This window comes from Lonchura striata, chromosome 3, assembly GCF_046129695.1.
Source record: "Lonchura striata isolate bLonStr1 chromosome 3, bLonStr1.mat, whole genome shotgun sequence".
NCBI lineage: Eukaryota > Metazoa > Chordata > Aves > Passeriformes > Estrildidae > Lonchura > Lonchura striata.
In genome coordinates this window covers 98,709,847-98,729,386 of record NC_134605.1, presented here as the reverse complement: position 1 = coordinate 98,729,386, position 19,540 = coordinate 98,709,847, and the positions used below count along the sequence as shown (strand labels likewise).

General features: G+C 36.8%; 1 protein-coding gene across 2 annotated transcripts; it reads right to left on the bottom strand.

The window, feature by feature from the left end:
* Nucleotides 1-353: 353 nt before the first annotated feature.
* Nucleotides 354-19,509, bottom strand: CPSF3 (cleavage and polyadenylation specific factor 3). Of its 2 annotated transcripts, none has more exons than XM_077782422.1 (18): nt 19,409-19,509; nt 18,913-18,976; nt 18,428-18,525; nt 17,353-17,481; nt 16,455-16,632; nt 14,825-14,914; nt 13,683-13,833; nt 11,274-11,449; nt 10,615-10,773; nt 9,718-9,864; nt 8,608-8,760; nt 8,104-8,212; nt 7,266-7,364; nt 6,108-6,202; nt 5,483-5,570; nt 3,423-3,492; nt 2,745-2,841; nt 354-778 (listed from the first exon to the last, which is right to left on the bottom strand). In XM_077782422.1, exons 1-18 carry the CDS (start codon nt 19,477-19,479, stop codon nt 590-592), a joined length of 2,163 nt encoding a protein of 720 aa, XP_077638548.1. In that variant the 5' UTR covers nt 19,480-19,509; the 3' UTR covers nt 354-589. The 2 variants fall into 2 exon arrangements, with proteins under 2 accessions (XP_077638548.1, XP_077638550.1); XM_077782424.1 differs by having other exon boundaries at nt 634-782.
* Nucleotides 19,510-19,540: the final 31 nt, after the last annotated feature.

Genomic DNA, 19,540 nt, shown 5'->3' with positions numbered 1-19,540 from the left:
CAACAACTGCAGATACCTCAGAGCATCACCCACGCTGTATTTGGAATTCTGCTGTGTCCTGCAGTGTCTGATATTCCATGCCCCTTTTCCCAGGCCGGGATGGTCACCGACCTGGGGCAGACGAGGCTGTCACACGCCATAAGCACCCACGTCTCCTGCAGGTGTGGTGTTCTTATAGTCCAGTTAGTGGCATACCTGCAGGCAGAGTTTTAAAGCTCCAACTAACCCCACCATGCAAACATGCATTCCATTTTCAGTTGTGTTCAAGACCCTTTTGATTTCAAATAGAGACAAACAAGCAGGCAATCACTTTCTCAACAGGAACCAAATTATACATATGCAAACTCAATATATCAAATTTATCCTCCAAGTGGTTTTAATATTCAAAAATACAAAACTCCATTTAACCTTTGTAATTCTGTATCAGGTTAAGAATTATTTCTTGTATGTGCATGTAACAGAACATATGCACACTTTGCCTGATTTAACTGCATCTATAAACACAAATACAGTTGTTACAAGGTTGCTGATCTATTATGTGAAATAACTCGTCACTTTCGCATTCACAGAATTCAAACCTTTGACTTATTCAAGAAAAAAATCTATTTACTTGTAAAAAATAACTCAAGTAAATTGAAAATTTAGAAGATTTTTTTAGGTATCCTAAGTATCTACAGAGGTCAGTACACAGGGCTGAGGGCATCATAAAGCCTCTGTGCTGCCAGTTCCACCATTTCACGAAGGGATTCGTCATCTTCACTTCCTGGCTCGCAGTCAACTGTCTGGAACAGAGAGAGAAGGATGTTACAACAACAGGCACTTCGTGCTGCCTGCCAGCACACAAAGAATGCTCCCGAGGGGAAACGAAAAAGTAGTCATGGAAATTATCAAGAGCAACAGTGTATATTTTTCAGTGGTCTGCCAGCACATAGAGGAGTTCAGAGAAGAGCTAAGCAAGTCCTGCTGAGGAGCAAGAAGCTTAATTTTGAGTCTTATGCTCAAAACTGCTATGTAAAATGCACTCAATTTTGTGGATTACATTTGATTTGAAATCAAATGTAATTAAAAATCACAAAAGATTAAGTTCCTGGAGATTTCGCTTTATCTGTATATTCACTCATACTGTATTAGGTTAACACTGCAAAACACATGCAGTCACTAGAAGTAGAGGCACCACACTGATGTTCCCACACACATTATGACATTTACACAAGAATAACCAAAATAAATTTATTTTTTACTAAAACAAATTTTCCTAGAGAAAGATGCCCACCCCAAACATGAAACTTGGTCTACATTCCTGACTGCTATACCTCAGAAACAAAGGGCAGCATTGGAGTAATAATACTGTTCTTGGTCCTGTGGCCTTTCTAGAGTCTAAGACTATACCTCCTTTAATTCAGTAATAACTTGTTACTCTTCTGATTTTTCCATCCATAAAGGCTTGGGGTGAGGGGGGGAAAGGCACTTAAAACAGCAAAAATACATTTAATATTATCTAGAAATGTTATTAAAATCATGTTAACTGTAAGAGCACTGTGTTAACATGGAAAAAAAAATTCCGTGTGTCCCACCAGTCAGATCTATGCTAAACAGCTTTTTATTTTAAAGCAAGTAAGGTTTTATAAGATATATACACATGTAAAGAAGGGCAGATCTGCCTTGTAAAATCTGGTTCACAATGGCACAAGCTTGCCATTGCTAACACAGACTGTACAGTAAGTACTGCAAAGATACACCCTGTTGTAACTGAACTGCCACTGGGGTTTCTGTCTGTATACAAGCCTTTTACCAATAATAAGGTATTATAAAAATTAAATCAGAATTCTTGATTAAGCAGTATGCATCCTTTTCCAGTCTAGTTACTTTCTGCTTTATTTCAAGAGTTCTTTCACCAGTCCTTTATTTTTCTATACTATGTACAAACTGAAATGTAGGATTTCTTATTAAAGAATTGAAAAAAGATGGCACAAGTTGTGTGTTAACCACTGTTACTATTAAGGTAATTAACATTCATTTGTTTTGTTTCAATAGGTAACAAATTTTTGGCACGGGCTAACCTTTTCTTCTGGGTTTGTAGAACACAAAACATTTGTTGTGACCCCTTAAAGAAAGCATGTGAGATGTGCTCTGTAGAATGAATTTATATTACATTATTGCTATGAACAGAGGCAATATATAAGCTATGTTTAATATGTTATTAGTAATGACAAAGTCAACATATTAAAATGCTTAAGAACATGAAGGACATGGCTTTAACCATTCTTTCCAGTTTTAAATTTTTCAAAATAGTAGGTATGATGGCTTCTTAAAGCATCCTTCTAACATGCATGAAATCCAATTCTGTAAGATAGTAATTTAATAAAATATTTATTTTTGTGTGTATTTCAGTTAGCTCCAAAAGGAGGTAAAGATGACAAAAAAAATATTAACAACATTCCTACCCTGTAACTGTTCAATTATTCAGACCAGAGCCATGCTTTACAAGCATTTAAAAAATGTTAACTACAATGCTTTATTCATTTTTGTCATACAACTGAGCTGCTGAAAAATACTGGGTTTTTTTTCCAAATGTACTGCATTTGTTGCATAAACATTGCTGGCATTTTTTAGTTAAGAATGCTCTCTGTTTTGATACCAAGTACATTTCCTTAGCAAGTGAGTACATGACAGTGTAGGAGCACTGTGTGCCAGACAGGAGACTGCTGAACACAGCACACACAGAAGTACTTTGCTTTACATACCCGAGTGTCCAGGGAAATGTTGGCAGTCTTTCCATCCACGGTGATGCACAGCACGGAGTCATCTTTGGAACTCACACAGTCCTCTCCAAACATATCCCTAAAGCAAAGACACGGGAGTGTAAGGTGTGGCCAAACAGCAAATTTAGGTTTTTCTATTGACCCTGAGGTCACTTCGTCAGGTGAGTATCACCTTTCAGGAACAATTATTTAACTCACTCCGATGTAATTAAAAATCTAAATCCTTATTATCAGAGTGGGTATCAAATAACAGTAAAATTTTACCAAAATAATCTCGTCATAAACAAAGGGAAGGATTCCTTTGATTTCAAAAGAGGCAAGATTTCTACACAAGTAACAGAACACATCAGAGCAAGTTTTAAAAGATATGTGATCCAAAGTTGTTTTTGTAAACGATTTGTAGCATAACTTTTGGGACAACTTAAAAATCTGCTTCTGGAAGACAGAACTGGGCCCTGTATTCAAAATTTTAATGGTTCTGAGAACTTTTTACTGTCCCTCTTTCTTTGCTTAGTTCCTAGCCTTCACAGAAATTAGACTGAAATAAATTTGCATGAAGTATTTTTACATAACTATCTTTAAACCCTTTTATACTAAGACTGTTCTATTTACATGGTCAACATTAGTCATTTTCCTTTAGAAAAATATATACCAACTTACTGAAGCATGATCTCCATTCTCTTCCTATATACATCCATATCTATTTTTTTGGAAATCTTATTTACTGCAGCTGAAAAGAAAAAAAAGAATTTACTTTCACAGGCATTTACTGGGAGGGAAAATGGCTAATTGATAGATGCCATTTACAAACTGCCTTTCCTGAAAAACACTCCAAAAAATAAATAAAAGATATGTACGTTTAAACAATTTATTTAAAAAAAGACAGCCAAGGAAATCATGCATTTCCATTATATATTCCTGTACTTATAATATTTTAAAGTAAAAAAAATCACAATCCACCTTCTTTTTACTTCTGTTTATTCTTAACACCCATTACATCTCACATATCCTTTACTTTAAATAGAGAAAATAATCTACAGTTGTTTGTAATACCTCCATTTTCTCTTATTACATTAAACTCCCACATCATGGAGGCTGGGAGAATGAAAATAAAAAATAATAAAACTGGACAGTTTAGTTTTATTTTATACTGAATGTGAGCAGCAGTAACAAGCACAGACATTCCTGGAATATATTTCAGCATAGAGAAGTTGAAATAAAAACAGTGCTTTTTTTTCAGACCTGGTTTCAAAATTAAGAGGTAGTGTAAACCAAGTAATTTTATTTTGAACATAATTATTTAAGTATTTGATTGTTAAAGAGTCAGAAGTCTGTAGGTAAGGGCAGTTGTGAAAATTGCTAACTTTTCATTGATGGACACAAAAAACTTTAAGTCTTTTGAAAAACTGGTTTCCAATACTTCTAAAGCAGCTGAATAATTCAGAACTCATTGCTAGTAAGTTGCTGCATAATTCTTTGAAAAACTTTACAACTGCAAGTGACCAAGCTTAAATCTTAGTAATAATAAAAAAGCCTAAATAAATATATTGAAATTTACTATTGCTCACATAAGATGCAGTAACTGAATGTACTAAGCAAGATATAATATTATCCTGGAAATGAGGCAAACACAGGCACATGGTCAGCTAAGCAACAATAACTGAAGATATTTTAATTTGATCTCTTTTGATCCTGTGTACATACCCTAAAATACACAATTGCAAGAATTATTTTGAATGTTTTTGCTCCAAATAAGAACAAAAAAATCCTGAAAGAAGCCACACCTGAGATTAGCAGACAAAATCAACACCATAAAACAACATGGGAGATAATGCTAAAAGCCCATAAAAATACAAAGAATTCATTTCAGGGTGGTGAAGGGTGGAGAATCTAGATACTGTCACTAACAAATCATACAGAGAAAGTGTGGACTATGAAAAAACAGGGTAAAACAGATATTACAATACGAAATAAAAAACATTAGCAAAACAGCAAAACAGTTTTTTCCATCTGTATAAAAAAAAGAAAAAAAAAAGAGGTGGTCAAAGTATCATTCAAAAATAAAATTTCTATTTTTGGCTAGTCTCAGAGAGTAGAACATGAGGACATGGCCAGAAGAACTTATATAGTGAAAATTATCACAACCAAGGTCACAACATTACACTCTGAATTTGTTCGGGTCAAGGTGACTGGAGAATCTTTACCCCCAGAGTTAGAACTGTTATGGGACTTTATAAACTCAGGTGAAAGGATTTTTAACAAATGTGTTGAGTCAGGTATGAGACTAAACCCCTAAGGAACACTGACTGCTATTATACAAAATTATTAAAATATATAATAAAAAGACAAGAGGGGTAATCCAGTGAAAACATCTGTCCATTTAGAATCCTAGAATAAAAAAAAAAACCTGGATTGGGCCATACAAAACTTAATCACTTTAGGTTTTTTGTACAAAGTTTATTTTAAATAAGGCCATGTTTTCCAGTCAGTTATCAGTTGCCATGTAAGAGAAAGTTTCAACAAATGAACATATCGCAAATAATGAAGAACAACCTGTAATTTTCGTTTTTAAGTAGGAAATTTTACTCCCTAGTAAGTTACATAAGGCAAGGAAAGACAATATGGGGATTGGAAGGCATTATTTCCCTCTAAGCTTGATGTAAAAAAACAAACAACAAAAAGAAATGCCTCAGTTAAATAAGAATACACTAAACTTATACCTTTCTGTATTTTGGGATTTGACTGAACTTCCAGTATCACTGTTGTTACAGTGTCTGCATACATATCATTAGCAGGATTTGCCACCCACTAGAAGACAAAAAAAAAAAAAAATTCATTATTTAGACTGAGTGAATAATGCAGCATAAAGACAATATAACATTAATTGCATTCTCCTTTTTGCTTTCCTCTGAATTGCAGCTTCAAATGACTGTCATATATTTCACACCAAATTATTAACTACTTTTAACTGGGTGTACTCCAGTAACTTCCCATGAAAAATTCAAGCTTTTGAATATTTCTGAATACATTTACAAAACAATTACCGTAACTCTTTGGGGGAGAAAGTAATTGGAAATAACATTAAATGGTGTTCCTATCTGCCAAATAAAAAAAGGGCACCAAATATGCCATTATACTCATGAGATACAGCAAAAAACCTAACTGGCACTGGCTAAATCAAACAAAACACATCCACACAGGACCACAGCTTAAGGGGAACTTTGCTCTAGCCTTTGCTCTACTTGTCATATAACAGAAAGCTCCTTAAAACATTGACTTCTGCATTGCATCTCTATGGTATTGTTTGAAGAACAAAATACTTCTTTCTCCCTCACCAATGCTCACCTCAAGAACTACCATGCCTGGTTCCTGGATCACAGTAATATTTTTGAAAACCTTCAGGGCTGGTTTTTGTTGGATTTCTATTTCTTCTACATCACCTAAGAAGTGACAACAAATGGTTAGCAATAAGGAAATTATACTGAAAGCAAGAATAACTTTATTCACATAAGAAAATAAGTCAGTTTAAGAATAGGAGAGGCTGTCTGTTACCACAACTGCTCAGAGTAGCTCACAAAATGGAATCCCATACTTTCTTCCCTTACCTGACAATATTATTTTCTTTGTTCTGGATTGTTTGGGGTTTTTTTAATAGATAATATTGGCCACTTTACTTGGTTTGAATTCTTTTATTTGACTACCTTAGTACACTGAGTACACCAACAAAAAAGAAAACACATGAGGAATTTAGTTAATTCTGCTCCATTTGCAGAAGAAACCAGCTCTTACCCCTTAAAGGATAACCCATTGCTCACATAGGCACAGAGCTTAAATGAAAAGCCCTTGTGTGCCTGCTAGCACTTGGGTTATGAGACCTGAACCTCAACTGAATATAGGTGTTCTCTTCACTAGTGACATGAATTAGATTCTGACACTAGAGAATTAAAAAAATTCTGAGCTTTAAATCTGGGAAAGGAATCTGCAAGGTATGCGTACCTAGGATAGGAGCTGCCCCTAACCCTTGAGAAAGCCAGAGAAAGGCACAGGGGATCATCCCAGTATCAGGTTTCAATGGCTTCTCATCCAGGAAAAGCCAATTCATGCCTCTTGGGGAGGCACAGACGAGGCTGTCTGTCCCAAAGGGGAGCAGAGCTCTTGTTTTGATTAATTGGATGGCATTAGCCATTCCATTTGGGGCTCGAGGTACACGATCAATTAATAAAGTTTCCATCAGAATGGCCAGAGCACTCACTCTGGGGGCTGAGAGAGACAGAAATCAGCCTATGATCTATACTGCTATATGCTCATCACTTTGTAATATGAATGCAGTAGTATCCCCCCCAAAGCTGTGTCACACTCATGAACTGGATCTGGCAGAAGCTGCATACTCTAATGAAAGCTGTAAAATACAAAGGAATCTCCACTCAGAAGACCTCTGAATACTGGAGGTTGTTTTAAAGGCTGGCCAGTGTAACTCAGGGCCGTGTCCTCCCAGGCACTCACCGGTGAGTTTCTGCAGCTGGTAACAAAGCAGATTGAAAGGGCCCGTGTAGGGAATGGCTTGTGTCTGCGTCACCGTGCTCATCGCCAAGTCCGTGTAATCTGAAACCGTTTTAAAAAGTGCATGTTAAAAATTGGCCCTCTGGATTTATTTTCTAATAAACAGAATTGCTATTATAGACAAACAATAGCATTGATACATTTAAGACAAGGGGGCTGAAAAGGGCAATTTATAAAGAGGAAGGCAGGACACCTGTTATAAGATAAGTAATATATTTGTGGTTAGGAAACCAGCTTGTTTTATTATCCTCCCTATTAGAGACAAACAATGAACTAGGGCAGCAGAACTGCTTTCCCCCAGGCTCTTCTGACCTTAGATTTAATTCCTCCTCTATTCTGAGAATAGATCAATTCCCTGAGTAATAAAAAACATAGGAGGATTATGTAAATATTTTCTCTGTTCTGTAGCTTTTTACACTAAAAACTAATGACATTTTAGAAAATGGTAGGACTATTGATTGAGGTGTTTTTTTGGTTATCCCTGGAATGCTTTATGCATATTCTTTCAGATGAAAAGGTTTTAAGTAACCAGAAGGGAAATGGAACTTGGCTTCTTTTCTGTTAGAGAAAGGAAAGATTTTTAATTTGAGTGAATAATGAGTTAAATGTGTTTTGTCTCACTACAATACTTTGGAACTTGTGGCAAATAAGAAATAAAACTAAGAAGTTCACTAATTGCTGATGAAACACAAAACTGTGGAAAAGAAACCCAGAATTATAAGTGTTTTAATGACACAGTACATTTCAATTACCCACTGATCACATCACTGTCTGTACTTACTGGAGAGGTCACATGGAGAAAGGATGTGATAGTTAAAATTTCTTTTAACTAGGATTCCAGAAATTCTCTGTCCCTGCTCTGGTTTCTTATCTGCTAAAGATCCCATCACCTGGAGAGAAAAAATACATATAGTGCAACAAGGCAATCTGAAGCATTCACAGCTTCAAGTAATTATGGAGATGAAATATGGTTCTCTCTGAAAAATCAGAGTATAAAATTAGCTCTGAAAACAAAAGAACATCAGAATAACCTAGAAACTCTCTGAGACATAATACAAGAAAAGTTTGCAAGAGTGAAGAACCAAAAAACCCCAAAACAACGAAAAAACAACCTCAAAATAAAAACACCTGAACCAAACCCCAAATACAACTAAACACAAAATAGTCACATCCTTTGAGACCCTGGAAAATATGTAAATTTAAAAGAGAGGCTACAAAGGTAACATGCAGCTTTTATACCAGAAGAAAATACTGTTCTACATATAAGAAAACACTGATTTCATACCTTGGCAAGTTTTTCTCCTCTGAAGTTTAATGTCACAGCTTCAGTATTCCTAGGATTATGAACTTCTATATGAACTTCATCATTATCCTCATACTCCCGTATCAATGCTGCTTTCAATCTGGCCATTTCATTCTGCTCACCATGAACTAAAATCTAGAAAGGACAGTTTTCCTTTTAGCAGAAATTATTTGTCCAAACAGACACGTTTAGTAAGCAAACTATCCAAGAAAACTGCTATATTCTATCTCATCTTTATAAAAATGCAATTCCATGAGGTCACAGCATAGGAAACATGAGCTTAATTACAGTTCTGTGCCTGCAAATTCTCTGCATTATTTGAAAGGTGGGATTTCACAGCCTTGAGTATGAGTTGAAAAATCCATGCTTCGAAGCAGAGTGCATTACAGAGGTCCCATTTAAGTTTTCAAACATGAATATATTGTTGTATTATGAAAGGGAAGTACTAATTTAAGTTCAACAGAAGTCAATTAGCTTTGTATTTTTGTGTGTAGATATAATAAACATGCAATTCAAAGAGGATGCTTCACACTTCACAATTTTCTTTGCCAAGTTAATTCTCTTCTGTGATGTTTTTTTCTTTCTTATCTGCGCTTGCACACTGTTTTACCACCTGTTTCTAATCCTAGCCTCCATTTTCACATTCTGGTCCTTCACACCTTCTTCATCCTATGATTTGCTCATGTTTCTCCTTCCATGTGCTGCCTTTGTCTTCTGTTGTCTGCACATACCTTCAATCAATGTTTTCTTATTTATTTCAGGGCCAATTCCAGTGAATTATTCCAATACCAGCATCCCCAGCTTAACATTGCCCCATACTACATCTTACTTGCTCCAAACACTGCTGAAACAGATTATGGTTTACACTATTGTATGGAAAGTCATCCCCAGGGATCCCACATGCACATACTCAAGAAGTTGTGATTTTTACTTTGCTAAGATAACTTGACAAAAAATGATTAAAACCTCCACCTGTAATTATTCAAAGCACAGGGATGCTGGCTACTGCTAGACACCAGTCCCTGCCTTGACTCAAGGCTGTGAGCTGGTCTGGAATCTCACTCTGGAGAAATGGGCAGCATGGATACTGACCACATGTGGAGGTTTCAGGGCCCGGATAAATTCACTAGTTTGTTGATAATCTGTGTGAGCAGAAAAAGAAATGTAATCCACAGACATCTTCAGTGGGAGTTTTTGCCCTGACATAGTTGTGATCTCTTCAGGTTCAGACATGATGTGCTAGAAAAGAAAAAGCACTTTAATTAAAAAAAGTAAAGACTCTTATAGACACCGTATAACTAATACTTTACATTTCAAAAATCCATGAAATAATAGCGGCAACCATGTTAAATGTGAAGCAGTGAAAAAAAATCTCTCAAATTGCCCAGAACACACACTGACACATGAAAAACACATGCCCAACACACACCATTTCATCTTGTGCATCCCTAGCAGATGTGGAGGCTCATCCTTCTTCCAAATAAATCTCTCTAACTTGTATCAAAACAGTAACAAGTGTGTGATTTATATCTCTAAAGGCAAAATTATGCTGTAGTTGCCCTTAGCTGCTGGAATTTGGAGGGATTTCATTCCCTACAGATGGTCAATGGCACAAGGTGCACAAGGTAGTCTGGTCTCTGACATATAAATACTGTTAGACTTGCAACTTCTCTAGAATTAGGATTAGGGCTACCTTCTTGAAAAATTAAACAGTGAAGAGGTCTAAAGTATCAATCATTCTTTTTCTTTACAAGATAACTGCCTCTAGAAAAGATTATTCTATATAACATCACTGAAAATGACCAAATGCAAATTTTCTGTACTTTTCATTAGTATCAGCCAAAAGCAACCAGTTTTGACTACGTACTCATACATACCCAACAACAATCTCAGTAAATCAAATAAGGGCACTTCTTATTGACCAATTCTTTTAAAACCTAACATGAATGCTACCTGTAATTAGGAGGTTGTGGTACATCAGCAACTCACCTTAGCAAGAGTTCCTTCAACACAGTAGCCTGCAATAATGACTCCATTTCTCTTATCTGTGCACCAGCTCTCAAACAACTCTCTGGATAAGCCACTCTGCATCATACCCGGGGAAGCCATCACAACACTCGGGCCAATGTCATCAAAGTGATCCATACTCTAGAAAGACACAGTAAGAATATCAGTTATCACATCTCACTTAAAGGATAGCCCAGCTGCACGGGCCCTGTGTTCACAGACTATACCCCATCCTCACAAAAAGTGCCTTTTGCAGGAAAATTAATCTGATACCCACAAGAAGTAAACTGCAAGTACAGGGATCTAGAGTGGAAAAAATGTTGGGGCCTAAGCTTCCCTCAAACAGCCCTCTAAGCACTGGGACAGCAGGTAACTCACATATAAACCTGGACCTAATCAATCTATTAGGATATTAAGGATATTGATTGGCTCAGCTGGTTAGAGCATGATGCTAAAAACACACCAAGGTTGTGGATTCAATCCCTGGAGGGGCCACTCATGTCAGAGTTGGACTCCATGATCCTTGTGTATCCCTTCTAACTCAGAATATTCTGTGATATCAGGATATTAAACATGCAAACTATTAAGCAAATATTAACTCTTCAGCCATGTTAATCTTTTTGTAAGAATCTCAAACTTACCTTCAGATTACTAATGTGCTTGAAAACAAAAGGATTGTTGATGTTAATTTGCTTGCGGATTTTGTCATTCATGGCATTGACGTATGTCTGATAAACTGCCATACATTTCTTTGCCAAAGAGGAGGCATAGTATATGGGGATATCATGGAGTTCAGGATGATTCTGCCAGTATTCATCTAAAAACAAAAACAAACAAAATAATAAAAAAGAACAAGACAAAAAAAACCCAGCCACCAAACAACAAAACACAAAATTCTATCCACAGGATTATTTATAAAGTGTGTGCTCCTCAGAAACATTAGTAATTCTTGTAAAACAGATTTACCAGTGGGCTTTTTCATTTTTAGTACAGAAGATCACCATCATAGCCTCTTTGCTTTCTCCTGGTTTTCTAAAACAGTCATCAGCTAGAACTATATACAACCAGTACAAACAAACAGGCAAACAAACATGACAAAGGTGAACTTCAGATCCTTTTGGCAGGTCAAATTTCAATCAAATTTCAACCATCTTCAGCAACAAGATTTAAAGTACACGTGATACTACACTGCAGTAACTCTACATTGATGACAACAGTACACCTCCACAATAAAGTTAAAATGTCCCTGTCAAATGTTAATTGTACATCTAAGAGCCAGGGACATCTGCACACAGATTTGTTTGTGAGAATTCACTGTATGAACATTCTGTAAGATAAATCCATGGAGTTCAAGGTGAGAAGGAACCACTCAATTATCGAGCCTGGCTTTCTGCATAGCACCAACAGTTATATTTTACAAGCCCAACTGGAACAAATCCACGGAAAGAGCCTCCATTAACCCCAACTTATTTTATCATTGATGACAGCAGCCATGACCTTTCCTAAACACAAAGAAGAGATTTGAATGCAGCAGTACAAGTGTAACTTATCCATTTTCCATTTTGGATACATTTCTGCTAGCCTGAAAGATATCCATGTTGCACAATTGAGGCATAATCATTCAAAAATAGAGGTACATTCTTTTGGCTCTATTTGTGCATTTACAATGACATTACCATGTGCTTTTACCTAACATTTCTGATTTGCAGGCAAAGCTTCTCACAACATTTCAGAGAGGCTCACTGCCATGGCTACCTTAATAAGCTCAGGGGTAAGGTGGAAACAGCCAGTGAAAGATAACCAGTAACAAACTGAATTAATCATCATAACTGTCTACACCATAACACAGTATTTTATTTTTGTCACACAGCTACAGAAAGAAGAAAAATAAACACAGAAGCCTGCAGGCTCAACTGCATAGGCGTGTGAGATGCAATTGCATTTTCTACCTAATTAAGCATCCAATTGCATGTCTAGCTTTCCTAGATATATTTTCAAGCTTATCTTTAGAAATTCACTCTAATATCTACACACAGCAATGAGAGGCAAACAAATTACAACCTAATGGCCACATAAGGTTGAAAATGTTCAGTTTTCATGTTCTCTATAAATTAAAAAAACCCCTTGCAATCAATGGTAAGTAGTAAATAATTTTACAACATCAAATACTACTCCACACCTACATCTGAGTTTCTTGTTAACATTTGAATAGACTAGTACAACATTTTAAAAACAAACTAGTTTCTAATACTGAGCTAAACTGAAATGAAAAGTGAGAAAAATTTCAAGTAGTTTAGGGAACACTTCATATTCAACACTCCTAAATTTATGCATTTTAAGCTTGAGATATTTTCTTTTGATCTTGCCAGCCTTTGAACAAGCAGAAAGACTAGTGAGAAAAATCATGTAACATAATACAAATTAAATGTGCTGAAAGGAAGGAAAGAGGCCTGGAAATAATTTACTTAAAAGCTATTTTTTTTGAAGTACCTTGTAACAACTACTATATACTTTATGTGAAGTAGCTTGTTATGTTCATGGGCAATTCTCACTCACTTTTGTTCAAAAGCCTAATTTACTTTTCATTATTATTAGGACTTCAGAAGTGTTGGAAGTGTCTTCTATGGTCTTCTAAGCTTTTCCTATAAAGAGTTCTTCATATAGGTTTGCAAATTAAAGTGCAAAAATAGCAGAACTTTGGAAGAAAATACACCCCTTTTTTAGCAGTACAGTTTAAGTAAAACAGTCGTTGTTGTTTCCTGTTGTTATTTTTCTATTTGTAATAATTGTCCCTATTTGCTGACATCCTGATTCAAAAAGATTCAAAAGCCAAGAACATATTACCACTCCTCCTTTCTAGGTCTCCCATCCTACTTCACAAAGCAGAACTGCTGGTTGGTTTACTGGACCTTTTGCATTATATATTAAATTATCAGGTAAATAACACACTGCGAAATGGCTGAAGAGTTGTTCGAGGAATTATGATAGCTGAAAACATTCTAAATCCCTTTCTGTGCCTTTCCATTAAGAGCAGCTGGGAAGGTACACACCTAAGATTAGGAGCAGCTCTTGAGCTCGACCCAGGGCAAACACAGGGATGAGCCCTCGGCCCCCTCTGTTCACGATGTCGTGAACGGTGTTGCAGAACCTCGCCTCCCGCTCCTCCCTCTTCTCGTGAATGTGAGTGCCATATGTGGATTCCTGCAAATGGAGAGACAGAGCACTGAAAGGGCTGACACAGTAATTCCTGATCTTCTCTGAACCCAACAAAAAAAAGCAGATAAACATACTGGTGTTGACATGGTGGGGAGAGGAAGGAGAAATGTCAAAGAGTGGGAAAAGTTTCCCCAGGTTTCCAAAACAACCCTGCCAAGGCAAATAACCAAAACTTCCCTGCTCCCAAATCCCTCCAAGCAATTTAGACAGACAGACCCTGTTGGCACTAAAGAAATTAGAGCTATTAATTTCAATGCTTCTTTTGAGAGGTTTCAAATTTAACACATTTATTTTCCTAACTAGAAATGCTGCCAGAACTTTGATGATCACACTGACAGGGCCCATAGTGGTACATGTGCCACGGTTTAACCCCAGACTAAAAATACAAAAATTACACAAAACACAAGATTTTGATGTGACTTAAAATTAGATTATCAGTTACAGAGATCAGCTAGAAAGGACACAGTGAACAAAATAATTTAAAAGTTCTCAGTGTTGCTTCCAGCTAAAACTGCTACTTATAAAGTTTCCCTTAAGCTTCTATTTTCCAAACGTGGACTCAGAATAAAATAATTTCACTCAGAAAAAACAAAAATATGGAATAACACTCAGGGCACCTCCACCAAGGACAAACTCTTAACATATCTGGAAGTAGCTTAGGATCTACTAAAAGAGACATCTGGTTAAATTTGGGTTGGTGTAACGCAAGCTGAAATCTAATAAATCTCCCATCTCAGAAAGGTCTGTATAGAGCCTGAAGGAGCTTCATCAGAAGAATTATAAAATTATAATTACACTTTTCAATCCAATGGGAAGCAATGTCTGAGTTCTGAACACCCACGTATTTTGGATATTTAACACAAATCACTACCACTAAATCTCCACCGTCTTTGTCATTCTGTTTTGGCCTTAGTCAAGTCTTATCCCTAATCCATAATTAATCACTAACAGAAAGAAATAATTTTGCAAAACTTACAATTATAAGAATGTCAGGTTTAATATTGGGAATCTCAGCTGCCATCAGGTGTCTATCTTCCTGCCTTGAGAAATCACCTGTATATAACAGCTGTTGGAGACAAAGAGAAGCAGGTGCTCTGGTTATAGGTTCTACCAGTCAGCAGCCTTTACAAGGCTGTGCAAAGATGGTTTTAATGAATTTTTGATAAAAAGGTCAGCTGTACTTTAAATAAGACTCTTCTTTTGTGAGCAGTGCTTACAATTTTAGGTCAACAGTACTACAAGTATTTAAATTTCAATAGTAAAGGTTTTTCAAGAAGTAACATAATTCCAACAAAAACAGGTAAAAAATTATTAAGCTCTTATTAAAGAAGTAAAAATAGACATAACATAAAATATAGCAACTCCTATGAAGAAGTATATCAAAGATCAAACTGCATTTACATACCAGAATGAAAATACAATCCAATAAAATTATTTATAAGAAATTCTTGTAATATTTTATGATACTAAAAAAAAAATCCTGTAATCTAATTGATTTTCCAAATGGAAGAATCATGTTCCCCAATACACCAAGAAGTAACTTTTAATTGTTACTTATTTTTAATGGGTTCTTAACTGCGGGGTGGAATGCAACTCTCGCGCCCAAATTGATAATTTCAAAACTGACATTTTTTTGATTAAACAATAATTCCATTGATGAAAATGTGAGTAATATATAACATACAGTCAGTGACAGCAGACACCTGGTCTTTCAGGTAACCTACTATCACAGGGAATTAATGAAAATAGTGATATTAAAACTCAATCTATTTGAGTCATGCATAGCAAGAGGAAAATTTTCTTCATCATGCCTTAATCAGGAAAAAAACCAAAAAAGAAACACTAAGAGATCTAAATTTTGCTGTGATAATCGTAAACTCAGTTCTATTTCTAGGATTTTTTAAAAGTTAAAAATCATGTAATTCACAATCTTTATAAATCACGAACAAACTCCTACTGGGCAGCAAGCCTCAGAACCACCTTCTCTCTTCCCTCTTCAGGGCTGTGTAAAACTTTTCTTGGACAGTGATTATCCTGCTGAACTCCAATTCATGAGATGCGTTTCAAGTATCTGGTTTTGGCACAGTTCTGCCTGTGATTATATTATTTATTTAATCCCTCTGTGCCTAAAATTAATGATAATAATCTTATTTCTTTAGGTACTTTAGCATAGGAGTGTTATGAGAAAAATGTAACTCACACACATTGACAAATGCCATTTAAGAACTTGAGACAGGCAGAGCCGTAAATGAGAATTACAGAAACAAACATCTGTTCACAGATTTTACTACAATGCAATTCCACACAATCCCTCAGCTACCACCTGCCTCTGATCAGCCCAGCAAGGGAAACTACATGTTTAGTGGTTCCAAGTCTGTGTCATGTCTCAGACTTCCATACAATCCAAACATTTTACCTAATCTGTGTCACTTACCAGTTTTAATCAATGAGAAAATGCATGTCCTAAGCCAAGGCTTCTCACCCTGACCTGAGTCCAAGTCTATTGGACAGCTCCAGCCACAGTGGTAGGGCATAAGAGACAATAATAATTAATGACTACATTTAGTACTCAGGCTTCATTTCAACTTTTAAGAAAGAGCAAATACCTTCACACCAGCTATTTCAATCATAAACATGGCTGCTCCCAGAACGTGGCCTGCATGGTAGCACCAGAATTTGATTCCTGCCACCTCTTTCACTTCATGGAAGTTGATGGTCTCAATCTTGTCCATGCTTTCTTCAAGGTCTGTTTCTGTGTACAGCATGTCATCCGCTGAGATGTTGCTGGGTACAAGTGAAATGGCTGAATATCAGCTCATCTGAACTGCTGGAAAAACACTTCCTGGGTATTCCCCACTGACCCATTTCCATTCAGTAACACCACCTCTCCTATGCTAGATATCAAGTCCAGCTACTCTAATGTAGCTCCTTAAGGACAGTTAAAGTATCTTTGGTTTGAAAGACCATTCTAGAAGAGTCTTTTTACTTAAGAATCTGCTCTGTGTTTCTCAAAAGGTTCCCAGTCCTGTGCAGAGATCTGCAACTTATCTTTTAACAGTCCTCAAAAACCACATGGATCCATGCTTTTCCTACCAGCCCCGAAGAAACAAGCTAAAAGAGGACTGTTCATCAAGTTTCTGATCCAAGCTCAAAAGAAGCTCAGTTGAGATAAGCTCAGGACCATTGCAGTAATATGTCAAGGCATGAAACACATGAAAACAAAAAATATAAGACACAAAAAAAACCCCAACAGAGCCCCCTTTGTATATTTAATCTGTCCTTGTCCTGAAGAGTGAATTGTATCTTTAGAAGCTTAAAATTCACTACAAACTATCCATGAAGTAGTAATATGATTCATTACTTCTCATCTGATTATATGTAATGTTGTTACTTAAGACAACATCCAGGTTCATCCAGCTACTTTTGGTAGCTTCAAGTTTCCCATTGGAAAGGGAAATAATAGGTGAAATAATTCAGGAAGAGACAGCCCACAGGTTAGCTTACCTGACTTTAACATAGTCTGAAAGAAGCCATCTGTAAATAGCTTTGGTGGCATGAGTCATAAATGTCCTTCCCTTAAAACTTGTTTTCTGTAAAAACCATGGCAAAGCCCCACAGTGATCTAAATGGAAGCTTAAAACAGACACACAAATCCAATTAATACATTCATATTACACAACACTAATATACAATATCTGTAATTCACTACTTTACTGGACTAACATGGTGTCATGAAAATCCAGAAGCAGAATTTTCAACCTTGTTTTTAACTGTGCTGGTCTACGTTCTGCAGACAGGTGACTAGAAATACAACCAAGAAAAGGTAAAACTAATACAGGAAATTCTCCATTAATTGCCAAGGTGTTACATGTATAGTATTAAAATGACCTTTTTGTAATTTCCATAAAAATTTAGAGGGAGAAAAGGAACAGTAACCAGGGACACTACACAAAGATACATGAAAGCTAACACCACAATCCTAATTTTGCATATTGCATACTACAGAATAAAACATGATCTCTGAAAATTAAATTATTTGTTCACACTCTAGTTTGACCCATCTTAAAAAACTACTTTTGAAATACATGTAGATCAAACACATACCCCAAAAGCTCAGGATTTTATGGAGAGCTTTTCATTACTGGTTACATAATATAGATAGAAATGGTCTCCTTATCTCTCAGCCAGTAAGCAATACATAAAACACATTCAAAGCTTGGGTAAATCTCCGCGAACTTTTCCAACTCAAAGCCAATAGAGCAAAAAACACAACCAAAATTCTTCTGCACTCTTTGTGTAGAAAACTCACTCCATGAGCTATCACAATGGTGTTAAAGCAGGCCAGGCTGTAAAACAGTCAGAGATCAGAGTGACCCCAGAAAAGAGCTGTAATGTCAAAAGTGAATGAACATCATTAATATTCAGTCCCTAATTCTAAATTGAGATCCTAAAACCTGGAAACTAGAATTTTTCCCTACCATCCAAATAACACCTATTTTTCAGCCTATCTTAATAATCTACAAGTGAACACAGCTCAGACCATGACCTCAAGGTATCTGTGCTTTTAGGTGCCACTTACTGGCTAATGAGGAGAAGATCAATCTCAGCTGGATCTATCAAATCAATGTAAGGAAGAGCATCCATTCCTTCCAGCCCAGGATGGATTCCACAATCAAGCTGAAAAATGAAAGAAAGTTAAAGCTTCTAGCAGAATGTATGAAAACCCCTCTTCCATCTTGGTCTATGACATAGTTATTAGTGATTGGTAACTTTTAGCATCACACAAAAAAAGTTTTTTCTTCATTAAACATTACTTTTAACACTGGATTTCAAGCAGAATGGCTTGGGTTGGAAGCTCATACATTCTCTATGGGGATATGGTTTTATTTTACAGCACAGGCTCTGTGATGCCTAATATCATACATGCTCCAGAAGGCTACAAAATGTTCCACTGTGTCTGACTTCAGTGCAGAGGCTGAATTTAACCTGCAACATTTGAGATCACTTCAGTCATCTGAAGTAGCACATTAAGAGGGCATACAAACATATCCATGCAATAATTACCATTATTTTTCTTCCTTTAAACTCCAGAATGATGCATGACCTTCCTACTTCTTGGCCAGCACCTCTGCAAAGGGATAGCAAAGTCATGAGTACCGAAACAACCCACACCACACAGATGTAACTACACTGGATGCCTCTACTGGGATTATTTTTCTGCGTAGAAATAACAACTGCACGGCCCTTTTAAGCTCATTTATCCGAAGCACCTGAACAGCTGTACTTATCCCAAAGGCAGCGAGGCTCTACGTAACGCAGCAGAAATAAAAACAACCCGTTTGAGGAAATTATTTTGGCCTCTTTTGTTTTTTTACTGAGCACTCGAGTCTCAAACTATTGACACGCATAATTAAAGTCCACCTAAGTAACAAATTAGGCCGAACAAGCCTGGAGCAGCATCTTGCAGCTGTCCCAGAAGCAGGGCTTGTGGGAGCGCTGGCACAAACACCCCCAGCCTCCGCTCTCTGCCGCTGCCCCGCGCCCCGCGCCCCGCGCTCACAGGGGCCGGATCAGCAGCTGGTCGCTCTCCTCGGCCGGGATCAGCGCCTCGGCCTTGCGCTTGGCCGCCATCGCGCCGCCACCGCGCCTGCGCCGCGCCGCGCGACCCGGAACGGCATCGGCGGGGCGGGGG